The sequence below is a fragment of the Anser brachyrhynchus genome (genome assembly GCF_964034855.1).
Source record: "Anser brachyrhynchus genome assembly, chromosome: 6".
In the NCBI taxonomy this organism is placed as follows: domain Eukaryota; kingdom Metazoa; phylum Chordata; class Aves; order Anseriformes; family Anatidae; genus Anser; species Anser brachyrhynchus.
In genome coordinates, this window is record NC_137700.1 from 36,123,701 (window position 1) to 36,136,777 (window position 13,077).

Here is a 13,077-nt window from a genome sequence, read left to right on the forward strand (position 1 = left end):
CTTCCCCGGGCAGAAACGGGAATTTCCTCGTGGGTCATATTTCAGCTGCATTTATACCCTGGCTATAAGAAGGCAGTGACGATGCAGGGTGAGGACACCATGCTTGGCCGCAGAAAGCAATACAAGGAATCTTGAAATACTTCAAGGTGTATTTCTCTAAGACTTTCTACGCTATAAAGACATCTGCCTGTAAGTATTAACACCGTTTGTTTTCCTTATCTTGGTATTATATTTGTGAAGGTTTGTAATAGCCAACATCTCGGTCATTTGCGGTGCTTTATTTACATTTTGACTGAAGTGCCTCGCTGCATTTCCACAGGTTGAAATCAATCAAATCTCTTAATGTCAGGTACACAAAAATCTGAGGGGTATAATCATGGAATCGGCACGATTTATTCTGAATGAGACATAATGCTTTTAAAAGGTTGCTTTCCACTGAAGTGAAAAAAATTATTAAGTACAACACTTAAAAACTTTTTTTTTTTTTCAAAATGCAGAGTGAGATAGCACAAATGGTGAAAAGCCTACTGTAATCTCATGGGTTTCTGTCTTTCTACCTGCAAATCTTGACTTTTACTGATACCTAGATGAGACTTCTATCATGTTATAGGCTCTTGGAACGCAGCTTTGAGATGCATCGCCTGCCCGTCGTGGTGCCTTTGTCAGTCGCACTGAGAGGAATATTACACTGCATTTCATTGCAACCCCAGACATGTCCCCCCACTGCTGACATTAGGAATTTGACTGTGTGCAGTCACTTGTAGTTCTGGAAATAGCTTTTTTAACCTTTTTTGGTAGGCAATAGATGAAAAGACTAGGCAGTAAATTTTATAATAGTCTGTCACAGCAACCAATCTTTCTTCCCAAAAGGCAAAATTGTAAAGGTTTCCCTAAAAAAACGTACAAGCAGAAATGCTCTACAGAGTTCTCCAGCAGACCTGAGTTTGCAGTGGTTTGTTCTCATTTACAGCTTTGCCTGGAGCTGGGTATGGAAGCTCACAGCTTGATTTTTGTGCATAACCCACCCTGTGTCGGGTGACAGCTGGTGCTCGCCATCACTCCTGGCTGTTCTGTGTTTACTTCTGGCACCAGGGAGTAAATTACTGAAGAAATAAAAGCAAACACCCTAAATCTCTCAGTGCAGCCAGGGAGTGCAGCAAAAAACTCGAGGACGGTACTTGCAGTCCCTCGGCTTTTCCCAAGAGGCTCTGCAGGTTCATGTGGCACACACTGGAGGCTGTGCCACCTCGTTGTAGCTGACAGGGAAAGCACTGAAAGGCAAATGAGCTGAAAATCCCCATGGAAGTCAGTAACCAAAGCCACCATCTACCATCTGAATGTTCCAAGTCCCACGGAGTGTTGCCTATGTGTTTTGTTAGGGGGTTATTTAGCAAACTGCTGGCGAAATCCATGGCAATGCATCAGTGCGTTCTGCCTCCCTCCTAGCCTCTGCTTCCATCTCTGCCTCAGCCTGGCTATGCCATGAGCAGGTAACGTAACTTCTCAGGCTCACAGGAAGATTACTTGGCTATATTTATATATTATATTACAATATAATATGTAGTTATATTCATATATTATATTATATTACCTGGTTAATATTGGAGGAGACACTGTGAAAACCAGTTGACATAAATAAAAATAGATGCTGTGAAAAAACATGATACTAATCCACATCCATCACTGTTTATAAATTGTTGGGAGGACATTGTATTAAAACTACTACAGGCTAGCACATTATCCTAATTACTATAGCACTCTGAATAGGTTTTCTAAATGCCCTCAGATGTTAAGCTCTGCAGGCCCTGCTATGCCTCCTGAACGCGGGGCTGACCACACTGCCAAGGCAATGTCAGGAACAGGTGGGATGCAACATTCCTGGGTTATAGTTGTTGTATCTACTGCAAAAGAAGGGACAAAATACACTTCTCCTCACAGCCAAAGCAAATCATCCCATGGACTTATAGAAAAGTATACATTTTATTACACATCATTTTAAATTTACGGTATAAGAATATAGCACCATAACATATATGTAATTTATAATATATAATCTTATATATAGTAATATATTTAATAATTATTATGATTGTTTCTGTAGTTTCTTATGGATTTTTTTCTATGTTTAATTTCATTTAGTTTAACCATCACTACAAAAATAAACGCATCTGAGATATTTGTTATCTTCTCAAGCAACCATCCATGCAGCAAAATGTTGCTCAGCAAGAAACAGAGTGAAAGGAATTAGCTTCAAGTTCGTGGTTCTCTTTCCTATCTCAGAAGAAAAAAAAAACAATCAGGATGGCTTCAGGAAACAGGAAATATTCTGCAGGTACAAAGTGTCGTTTATTAAGATTCACCAGTAGTGAGGTTGGATCGGGTTTCAAACTATTATTTTCAATATTTAATACTTGTCTCTTTCACCTCCAACTGCCAAGGAGTTTGTCATAAACAGTGGGTGAAAAACAGGGGAAAACAGTGTGTTGAAAATTCAGAGAGCTCAGCTGGACTTATATTATATGTTAATTTTGCTCCTTTGCTTCCTTCATTAAAGAATCTGTCCTAAACGCAGCATTTCCCTCTAGAGCAGAATCCGTCTTGTCCCTGACACAGAGGCTGGGCTGATATTTCTGAAAACATTAAAATCCTTAAAAATTAACTGGGAACTGTCAGTAGCTGATGACGAAGTCACCACAAAGCTGGGTGTTTTTTTATTGCCACCTTTCCCAGAACTTAGGCATGTCCTAGGTTGCTGGAGGTTGACTGCACTCTCTTCAGTCATTCGTTGGTTTCTTTAAAAGTCTTAATTTCCCATACACTGCTTACAGCTTAAAAAATAGAGTACGATTGCCACTCCTTTCACTGGGTGTTCAAGTGCTCGAAGATTTTGATCAGAAATCCACCAGTGGTTAGAAAAAAACATGAATCTTAAACTGTAGTTGAGCACAGAGTACACAGGGTCATGAAGAAATGCATTCAGGTATTTTTACCCCCAATCTTTTAGCTTATATTTTCCTTGTAAGACTTCTTTCTGTTGCTGCATTGTGATCTGCAGTGTAAGATGATTTATCCTTTGTGGTGTTTGCAGCCTGTCCATACTGAATGCCATCTACAAATTTAATTAGGATGCTGTTTACTGTCTTTCAGATCGCTAATGAAGAAGTTAAGTAAGACCAGAGCCCAGAACTTTAGTTAGATCAGTTAAATAAGACAGAGCTTTCTGATATCTTCTGAGCCACCTCCCTCAATGCAGGACATTGCCACTGTCACTTGTTTACAGTTTTGGCCAGTTGTCAGCAGTAACAGGGACATCAAGGAAGCATGGCCTGGCTCTATGTTTTATAGCTTTGATTTCTGTTTGTCTTCTCTAATTGAATGTGCTTTATGGCCATTTAAGCACAGCAACCCAGTGCTCAGCATCATTTTCCAGTTCAAGGAGGTCCCTGGAGGAGATTAATTGGCAACAAGTAAGAGTAATGGTGCCATTCGTTCCTCTTTGATTAGTGGGAGCTCAAAACACGTTTTGCCCTGAAGGTGGAATCTTCCTGCATGGATTCCTCATCAAGTCACCACCTCTTCAACTCTTCAACTCACAGGTATACTAGCACAGATTAGTCATATTCCAGCAATCCTTCAACAGATATCTGCTCTTTCTGCTATCCTGAGTTTTAATGAGAGACAAATTACTTTCTCTTTGGCAGAAATCCTGGAAAAGGCGTTTTTTCATCCTGTCCAAATCCACCAAGGGCAAGTACATCCTGAAGTATCTAAAAGGCCAGAGCGTGAAAGGCTCCATAGCTGTTGATGAGTATGTAACTCAAATGCATCACCTTTTTATTTTATATCATGTATCAACCCTCTTAATTAGCTACTGATTGTACAGACACTTGTTCCTGATTGAGGTTCTTCATCCAAATCCTACTGAAGACAGAAAAAGAGTTCCTTGGGCTCTTGTAGGCTCTGGGTGCAACTTAGAGTGTATGTTTTTTGTAGGAGTAAAAATTCTAAATGATTTTGATGGAATTTGATACGTTTACGTGAGCAATTGTGGTGATGTGGAACCTGCAAAGCAGACAGGTTGGCTCCGTGATCCCAAAGGGAGGATTCCTACAGTAGGAGACATTTTGTGTTCTGTGAGGACAGTGCTATGCATTCACTCACACAAGAGTAAGAATGGGCTACAGCACTCGTAACTGTGTAGGCACACAACCTTTCTCACCTTACAGCTTTGCAAAGTGCTTTGAAAGTCGTGCAAAGGTCTCACGGCTTTCATGTAGCCCTTTGGGCTGATGCTGGCTGCCCCTGCCTCTTACCCTGCCAAGAAATTGCTCTGCTTGGCTCATTTGGGTTGGTCACTTCATCCTCATGGCACAGCATCCACTGCAGGCTTCAGCGAGTCTGAGTGTCGTTGGCTTTGTGCTAGCAGCCTTACCGTGTCAGCTGTGGTGTAAGACACGTTGAAGGGAAACAGTTCTGGCAAAGAAATGTAAAGATTTTACCAGCCAGACTTGGAGCTTGAGCCAAAAGCTCCTGGAGCCGTTAGGAGTTTGCTGGACTCATTGGTGTTTTGCTTCTTCCATTAAAAAAATTTATATTATGAAGTTCTGAAAAATTTCCAGCTTGCTCAGTGATATGTGGTGACATTATTACCATCATTATCGTTATTGTTGTTATTATTTTTAATGATTTAACTTCTTGTAAGTTACTGGAAGTAGTGCTTCCATTTCAGAATGCATTAAGAGTACATCTTGTCTATTCCAGATCCACTCCATTAAAATACTGTTAATATGCAGTTTCAAATCAAATTTACTGTTCTGTCATGGATCAAAAACATCTGCCATGAATTTTTCTTACTATCATTTCTGTATTAGAACAACAGGCCCATTTTCAGAAATGGTGTTCTAAAATCTAGACATGAATCTTTGTAAAAGTTGATTTTATTTTTTTTGTTTGGAAATGTTCTTCACTGTGAAAGTCCAGATGTTTTTAATGTGGGCACTTACTTTCTTGAGAATTTATTCTGTTGAAAAATGTTCACCATTTTCCGTGTAGATCTCCTCATGTCATGCTGTGCTCAAATTAAAATGCACCCCTACACACACACGTGTAAATGTGTGTCTGTATATGTGTTTGTATGCATGTCCAGTTATATAGGATGTTTCGTATCGTTACCTACACAGGATTGTAAAAGTTGAAATTGGAATAAGTAGTTCCGAAATCATGGCAACGGTGAAGAAGATGTTCAGATGCTTTTTTGAGGAGGTGATGTCCATCACTACTGGAAACAGATGTTACTACCTCATTGGGAAGAGCAGGTAGGCAGAGGAAGATGTGTAAATGCAACATGACATTACAGTTAAGCTCGTGTAAGACCAAGACCAAGGAATGGCTCTACTCCTTCCCTGCAGCTCTGGCCAGCCCTGCCTGTGTCCGTGCAACTGAGTGTGCAACGCAAGGTTTCAGCTGGCTGATCCCAGAGAAAACTGCTCTCTGGTGTGCTGTTTTATCCCCCGCAGCCAGGCTAATTCCTTGCCGTTTAGGGCCACTGGGCTAAGCTCCCCCGCAGCCACGCTGCTACAAGTCCAACACGTGAAAGCAGTGGGAGCACACGGCTGGGAGCGGGCACGGCATTGGCGGTGTGGCAATGCCACGTCAGCCCGTACCCGCTAGGGCCGAGGGGGAGCAGAGGGCTTTGCCTCCTCACCCAGCAGCTCCTGGGAGCTAAGAAAGCTTCTGCAGTAAACAGTCGAGCTCTGGAAAGCAGATCGGTAATCGAGGGAAGCAGACCGAAGGGGAAAATTCCCAAGAGAGAGCGAGTAGGTCCCAAGGGGAGCGACTCGGGGCCGGACTGCAGCAAGGGCAGAAATCACTGCTGCACAGGTGAGCCCTGAAGCTCAGCGAGGCCAGGGTTTGGCACAGTGCTCCTCTGCTGCTGCTTCCCGGCCTCCCCTCTTTGCCTTCCCAGCCCCAGGCACGTCGGGGGGTTCTGCCTTGCTGCAGAAGAGCAGCTGATGTGTGAAATGCTGATAAGCGCAGAAGGAAAACACATACCTGTGTGCTACTTGAGCGTGCCACCCCACGCCTTCCCCCCGGGCACTGCTCTCAGGGCCAGCCCTCCCTGGGAAGAGCTGCAGAATTAATCCAACAAAACCCACTCACAAAAACAGGGCTTCAGGGGTGCTTTCAGGAGAAGTTTCTCACCCTGCATTCCCAAGCCCCAAAGTCCCACTAGAGCAGCATTATACACAGAGAATGAAGCAGAAAGCACCATTGTACAAAAGCCTCTTTGTGCCTCGTAGCTCTTGGCCCTGGGCTGCACTTCCCTGAGGCCAGACTTTGCCGTCTGGCTCTTGAAAGGAAGGTGCAGATTTTCCCTGTTGATTTCAAGAAGCATTGTTTTGGGCCCATGGGAGGAAGTGGGTGAGCAAATGGGTTTTCCTTGTGTTTTACCTGGAAGTAGGTGTTCATTTCTGTTGTTCCAACCCACAGCCAGGAAATAGAGAACTGGGTCACTGCGATATCTTCAATCAAGAAGGCCAAAAAAGATGAACACTGCCCTCAGGTGATGTTTCTGTACTTGATTTTAGAAAGAAATAATCTTGTAATCTCATTAGAAACCTGTGCAAAAGCAAGGAATTGTCTTGTCCTGGTTTTGCAAGTTGGCTCTTGACTTGGTTAATCAGAAATTAATTTTCCATACAAATCCTGTACCCTGGGCTTATGCACTAAGCAGGCATTGCACAGGTTTTTTGTGCAGGGATCGTTTTTACATTGAAAGAATCTCTTTGAAGCGTACGACACATGGAAATGAGGAGGTGATTGACACTGTGCTACAACGAATTCCACCTTTGATGTGTCAGAATGAAAATGTGTGTGTAATTCTTACCGTGTACTTTTTGGATATATCTACACACTGTTTTACAAAGCGATCCACATCTAGTCTGTCAATGCTATGAGCGAGCTGGAAGCCCTGTTAGTTCCAGCTCCAGCCCAAATTTCTGCACCATGTCAGCCAGCCAGGCCATCTAGTTCAGAGCCAGCACTAAGCATCTTACACCCCATCGGCTTCCAGTCTGCTCAAAGTGCTAGAAGCACAAATTTACATCTGCCTGCAAAATGACACCTAGACAACCTCCCTGAGCCATTAGGAGTAAAATCTGCACTGTTGTGTGATGTGCCGGTACATTGTAGCTCATGCCATACAGGTGCCTGTCTTACACAGCTGTTATCTTATTTGTAGAACCAAGACCTTGCAAATCCAGAAGTCAAAAGCCGTCCCTGCTCTTTGCCATTACTATTGGATTATGTAGATGTGACCAATTTCCTGGAAAGGCAAAGCTACCTGGAGGTAAATGGTTAGCCATCTTTAACCATGAGTTTGCTGCCAGGGGTGTCTGTGAAATTTGATTTGTATTATGGCTTGTTTCAATCAGAAGTTCTTCAGAGCTCATGCAGTGGGTGCCCAGGTGGTCTGTTCTGGTCCGTACCGGGGTTCCTGAGTAAGAGCTGGACGATAGCATCGTCGGAGAGTCCCCACAAAGGGCCGGTACTGGCGTGTTAGTTTAGGAGTCTGCGTGTAAGTAAAGACAGGTGATGATGACAATGAGCACTGGTATTTTCAGGCCATCTCAAATGACCAGCAAAGGTTGGTCGGGGTAAAATAGCTTCAGATTAGCTTTGACATGCCTTGGAAAAGCCATGGAGTGATTCTTTCAACAGCTGCTAGCCACATTCTTCCTGTTCTGTGACTGTGCTTTTCTTTGTCTCTCTCTTCAGGCTCTCAAGCCTAAGGGGGAATTTGGTCCAGTGCTGTCCACTGGAGCCTGCACTCCTTGCTCTCTGTGCCTTTCACATCTCCCCCCTCAGTATTTAAATAGAAAGGAAAGCATTGCTGCAGTCACAGAGCAATTACAGCCTGTACGTTGGTGACAGACTGAAGAGCTGCCAAAGCGTTGGCTTTCTGCAGTCACAGGGTGACATCAGGGCTGCAAATGGCCCTGGTGGAGGAAGCTGAATGCAGAAAAAGCACATCCAGTGCATCTCCAGAAGGAGTCAACATTGTTTTCTTTTGAATGCAGGATTATGGTCCCTCAGAAGACAAGAACAGGCCTAATTCAGATCCTGGCCCTCATCAGGCTCAGAATGACTCACTGAGGGGAGTTTTTCCAAACCTGGTGAGCAGAACAAATAAAACTGCTTTTGACTTGTTTGGTATGCAGAAGTGACTATGGGCTCTTATCTCACCTGTCTGTAGCTATAGATTATTCATCTACTTCCCCAGCACACTGAGCCGGTTTTCATTATGAGGATTTCCTAAACATAGCTAGTCAGTTGTCGTCTTAACCATTGAAAATAACTTTCCAAGAACTTGCTTGAAATACCCTTTATTTGCTTTGTTTCTTGGGGGCAGATCCTCAGAATTTCTGTGCAGTGATTGCAACTTGTGGCAGCTCTTGCAAGCTGGATGAAGAAAACTGAAGTTGCACTGCTTGAGGATTTGTCCCTCCTGTCGTATTTCCCAGCTGTGCCACACTCTTTGTAAATGGCTTCTTTCTGCAGCCTCCGCAAGTAGCCTTTATATTGAGGCACACCTCAAGTCTGACCTTCTATTAGCGTAACTATAACTTCAAGTAATTTAGCTTCCCTATCTTGCAGGAATTGATTAAAAGGATACAATAATTAGTGTTATCATTTTTTATCAGCTAAGTGTTCTGACCTACGTTCCCCGAACAAAAAGGCATGCAGCACTTTCAGATGTCTGTCACCCACCCTCTGACCTGCCTTTGCAGCAGTCAACAGAACAGAAGGCACAACCAAGGCTCCACCACGCCAGCGTGCAGTTTGGCAGCTGAGAATAAACCTATCTTTAATTGCAGTTTAAGCACTGAACTATGATCTAGAGTAGCTGAGATGCAGGGGAAGAATCTCTGCTGCTATCACAGCTAACAGGGCAGTGAATCACATGTTGCAGTCAGCATCCGTGTGTACAGGCTGGCGGTGGGTATGGTATAATACAGTTTGATTTAGTGGACTGAAGTGAAAAGAGCTGAAATTACATTGCAATGCCATGGGTTATTACCACCGTTCAGCTGATGCACTGTAATTTACGGAAGTGCAGTCATTCAGTTATGAGTCTTAGCTCTGAAATGCACTGGGCCAGCCCTTAGTTTGACTTTAGCTGGTGCTGCCACCAACGCTGTCTTTCCGCCCCTTTCCTACACTTGCCGCTTCTGTCTCATTCGTTAATCCTTCTCATACTTACAGTGACTCAGAGGGCATGTATTTATGCAGCTTGTCAGAGTAGGACAGACTGACAAGCAGCACTAAAAGATAAGGAATTTGGATTTTACCTGTTCTTTTTAGCCTGAAGCAAAGGGAGTAGCAGGAAGCTCATAAATCTGTTTCAGCATGTGTGAAAATGAATAACCTTGCCATACAGCTAACAAGGAGCAAAAATGTTCCTTCATTCAATAAAAATACTTCATTTGCCTCATAAGATTAGCATCTGCTAACATCTCCAGATCTATTCTTTGCTCAGCGATGTCTGGACAGCTGACTCCCATAACAAGCCCTTGTATTTACTTCCTGTTAGCAGTTATGACTCCACATTTCTAGTATCTGATTAGCTTTACTTTTTTATTGGCCGTTCCCTCATCCAGGCCCTGATCTTGAAAACTGTTTGGTCAGTAGCCATTGCTCATGCAGACAGGCTTCTCAATGTCAGCCGAGTCTGGTCACACAGGCCGGGACCCAGCCACCTTCAAGGGCTTTGAGAATCTGGCTCCACTTCAACCCACATTTTGGTGCTACCAAACCACACCTGACTCAGCAGTTGAGTATCAGCTATTTCCATACACAGCATTCAATATGTAAAATGCGTCAAAATAAAGAGCCCAGACTTGTATCATGGTGCTCTTTACCGTACTGCAGGTACCTAGACATACTAGTCAAGAGTCTGGCCTCAATAAATGTTAGACACACGTGATTTTTTGAAAGAGAAATTTGTCTGTCCAAGGGCAGCACGTAAATTTTGACCCTTTCCCTGAAGAGCTTGAAACTAACAATTACTCAATTGCTTTCCAGGTTTCATTTCCATTTTGTGCTACAGCCAATTTCCTCCATAACCCATTTTCTCTCTAATGTAAATCCACGCCATGGTTCCCCACAGCCTTAAAGAACTCATTCAGCTGTACAGCTGAGAATAATTTTACACTGAAGTTAACTGTAATTCTCTGGTTATAAAGCACTCAGAGGAAAAGATATGTCAGCAAACTCCTTGAGGAAAACACCGTGGTGCTGCTGTTTAACCTTCTCCTTCCTATTGTCCCCATAATCTGTGATGGTGCCAAGGAGAAACAGCATGTGCATTTGGCAAAAGGTGGCCACCGTCAGTGGCCCAGGCTCAGTTTGGGAAGCTGATGAGTGCTCTCTACTCTCTGACATTTTGGAGGAGTTGGAGCATCTCAAGACTTAATAAAATCACCTCCGTTTTTCCCCAGGTGTTAACTTTGATTGATCCAAAGCCTCTAAAATATCACTAGGAAATTCGTTCTTGACTTTAGATCATGACCAGAGTCAGTCTTGTTCCTGAAAGAGTTTTGTTATGCACTTCTTGAAAGACCATTTGTTGGTTTGTTCTGGCAGCTACAGCATGGGCTGTTTTTTATGTCATTTATACCAACAAGGAACAAAAATATGTTCATCATCTCTAATTTCGATTCAATGCCGGTATCTTCTCTTTACATGTGCGAGAGTAATTAGTTTAATTTACTTTACCTAGAAAACAGTAATATATTCTGTGACATATTTAGCAGTTACTAAAATGATCACCATAGAAACCAAGGAGGTAAGTGGAGAGATGAAAAATGGTTGTATCACAAACACGGCATGGAGAATTGCATTGGGAGGCAGCAAAATACTAATTACTGTATCCTTCATTACAGTGAAGTCAGCAAAGAAACAAAAATAAATAATTTGCCTTTGTGACTTAGAAAGATAAACTTGGTGAAGTGATTAATTTCTCCTTGGTTTACCAAATGGCCACAAACTTAATATTTCAGGTATTTATGAACCTGGAGGATATAATTCAGGACACAAAGGACTCAGTATCAGACCTCCAGCCCAAGCTATGTTCTAGCTCACGGAGAAGTATGAGTTAATAGACTTTTCATCAGTCAGGGAAGTCCCAAATAAATTCATTACTTCAGAGCAGTTAAAAGATACTTAAAAATGACAAATATCTCCCAATCCACTCCTAGATTTCCTACAGATTTTTTCCTAGTGTAAGGACTTTAAGACTGAATGCAAATAAAAAATCTTTTGCATACAAGCACAGAAATGCATGCAGAACCACGCATGAAGTGTTTAGCCCGCCTGATTTCTAAATAAAATAACACTTTTTGAACAAGCAGTCAATTGCAGTATTAACTCATACTTCTCCATGAGCTAGAGCTTAGCCCAAGGGGCTGGAGATCTGATACTGAGTCCTTTGTGTCCTGAATTGTATCCTCCCAGGTTCAATGAGAAATATTAATACTAGTGGCCAATTTTGTGCATGTGCAGTGGATTTCAAAAATTCAAGTAGGAGCAGAACTACAGAAGCCTGTTCCTAAAACAACCTGAACAGACTCTTCAAGGAGAAACATATCTTATCATCTTTCCTGTGGATAGTTGCTGATTCTGTTACTATTAGTAATTGGCAAAATACATGTTAAACGATCCATATAACTGAACCTATTAAATATAAAAACATATTTTTAACAGGATAAAACTCTAAGAAAAAGTGACGAAAATTCACTGTCGTCAAATTCAGATGAAGACATCAAAAAGGAAGAGGAAGCTTATTACCAAACTCCCAGCAATCTTTTAGCAAAGGTAATTTATCTGTTGTGAGTTCTTCTGTTTTGTTAACAGCTCCAGGGAGACGGAGATATTTAATGACCCAATGAGGAACTGGTATGAGGAACCACTAGTACCTTGCCAAAGAAATACGTAGATAAAGCAGTACGTAATAGTTTTAATGTATACAAGGAAAAATGCTCGATTCAAAGGATCTTTCTGCTAAAAAGTAGTATTTTAACAAAAAACATTGCTGATTTTGTTGAAATTCCACAAAATCTCTGTTTCGTTGTAAATGGCTTTTGCCAATTGTATCCATTTATTTTTATCAAAAATGAAAACTTCATTTAGAAAATGTAGCTGTGCATTATAGATTTTAAAATGTAATTCCATTCAAGTATCAGTAAGTGGCATAAAACCAAGCAGTAATTTAAAAATGCTGTCATACATTTTGGTGTGTGCATTTCAGTGTGAAACAAGGGAGCAGAAGGAATCATACTGGTAATTTTAAACAAATTTTGGTGCCTAATTTGGGATACTGATTTCTCTAGGCTTCCCATGTAGTCAGGGGTCATGAGAAGCTAGTTAAGCCAGGCTTCTGCAGAAGTCACAGCCTTTCTCCAAAGACTGTACAGCTAACTGAACATCATTAACAACCTACTTTTATCGTAGCATGTAAGTACTTTAAGTTAAGCACACTCAAAAGACAAGACGCTTTTCGATCTGCTTTTCTGAATTAAATTTTTAACAAATTTTATGTGATGGTACTTAGGAATATAGCTGGTTATATTCCAACCTAAAAGGAAAGCAAATGGTAGTGTCAGTAATACCAGATAACACGAACCTCTGATTTTCAACCACATTTCTAGCTCACAATTTCTGGGAATTGAGTTATTTGAGGAATACCAAGCTGTATTAGCCAATGGTCTTAAACAGCACGAGCACTGAACAAAACAAGGAGATTAAGAAGATTTTTTTTTCTGTTGGAAGAGCAAGAATATCTATGTCTTATGTTGTTAATTGTTTCTAACAGTGCAATGCTGAAGTATCTAAACCCAAGCCTATAGATGAATCCCATGTCCCTGTGCCAAAGAAAACATGGCAGAGGAAGCCAGTAAAGGAGAATGTCTATGTGTCTATGGAATCACTGTAAGTAACATCTCCATTAAAGTTCTGCAAATAACAAGTGATGTAGTGATATAGCTAGAGCTGTCGTTTGCAAGATTTACTTTGCGGTAT

General features: G+C 41.8%; 1 protein-coding gene across 6 annotated transcripts in view; it reads left to right on the top strand.

Annotated features, from left to right (window-relative positions):
- Positions 1-13,077, top strand: part of PLEKHS1 (pleckstrin homology domain containing S1) — a 19,797-nt gene continuing 6,720 nt past the window's right edge. The window contains exons 1-10 of one of the 6 annotated variants that reach the window (XM_080596535.1): positions 1-189; positions 2,194-2,332; positions 3,505-3,596; positions 3,702-3,808; positions 5,181-5,315; positions 6,490-6,562; positions 7,241-7,348; positions 8,079-8,174; positions 11,764-11,874; positions 12,872-12,987. In XM_080596535.1, the coding sequence (XP_080452661.1) occupies positions 2,302-2,332; positions 3,505-3,596; positions 3,702-3,808; positions 5,181-5,315; positions 6,490-6,562; positions 7,241-7,348; positions 8,079-8,174; positions 11,764-11,874; positions 12,872-12,987 (869 nt within the window). In that variant the 5' untranslated portion in view covers positions 1-189; positions 2,194-2,301. Of the gene's footprint in view, positions 190-2,139; positions 2,333-3,397; positions 3,597-3,701; positions 3,809-5,180; positions 5,316-6,489; positions 6,563-7,240; positions 7,349-8,078; positions 8,175-11,763; positions 11,875-12,871; positions 12,988-13,077 lie in introns of all 6 variants that reach the window. The other 5 variants (XM_080596534.1, XM_080596533.1, XM_080596538.1 and 2 more) reach the window with 5 other exon arrangements.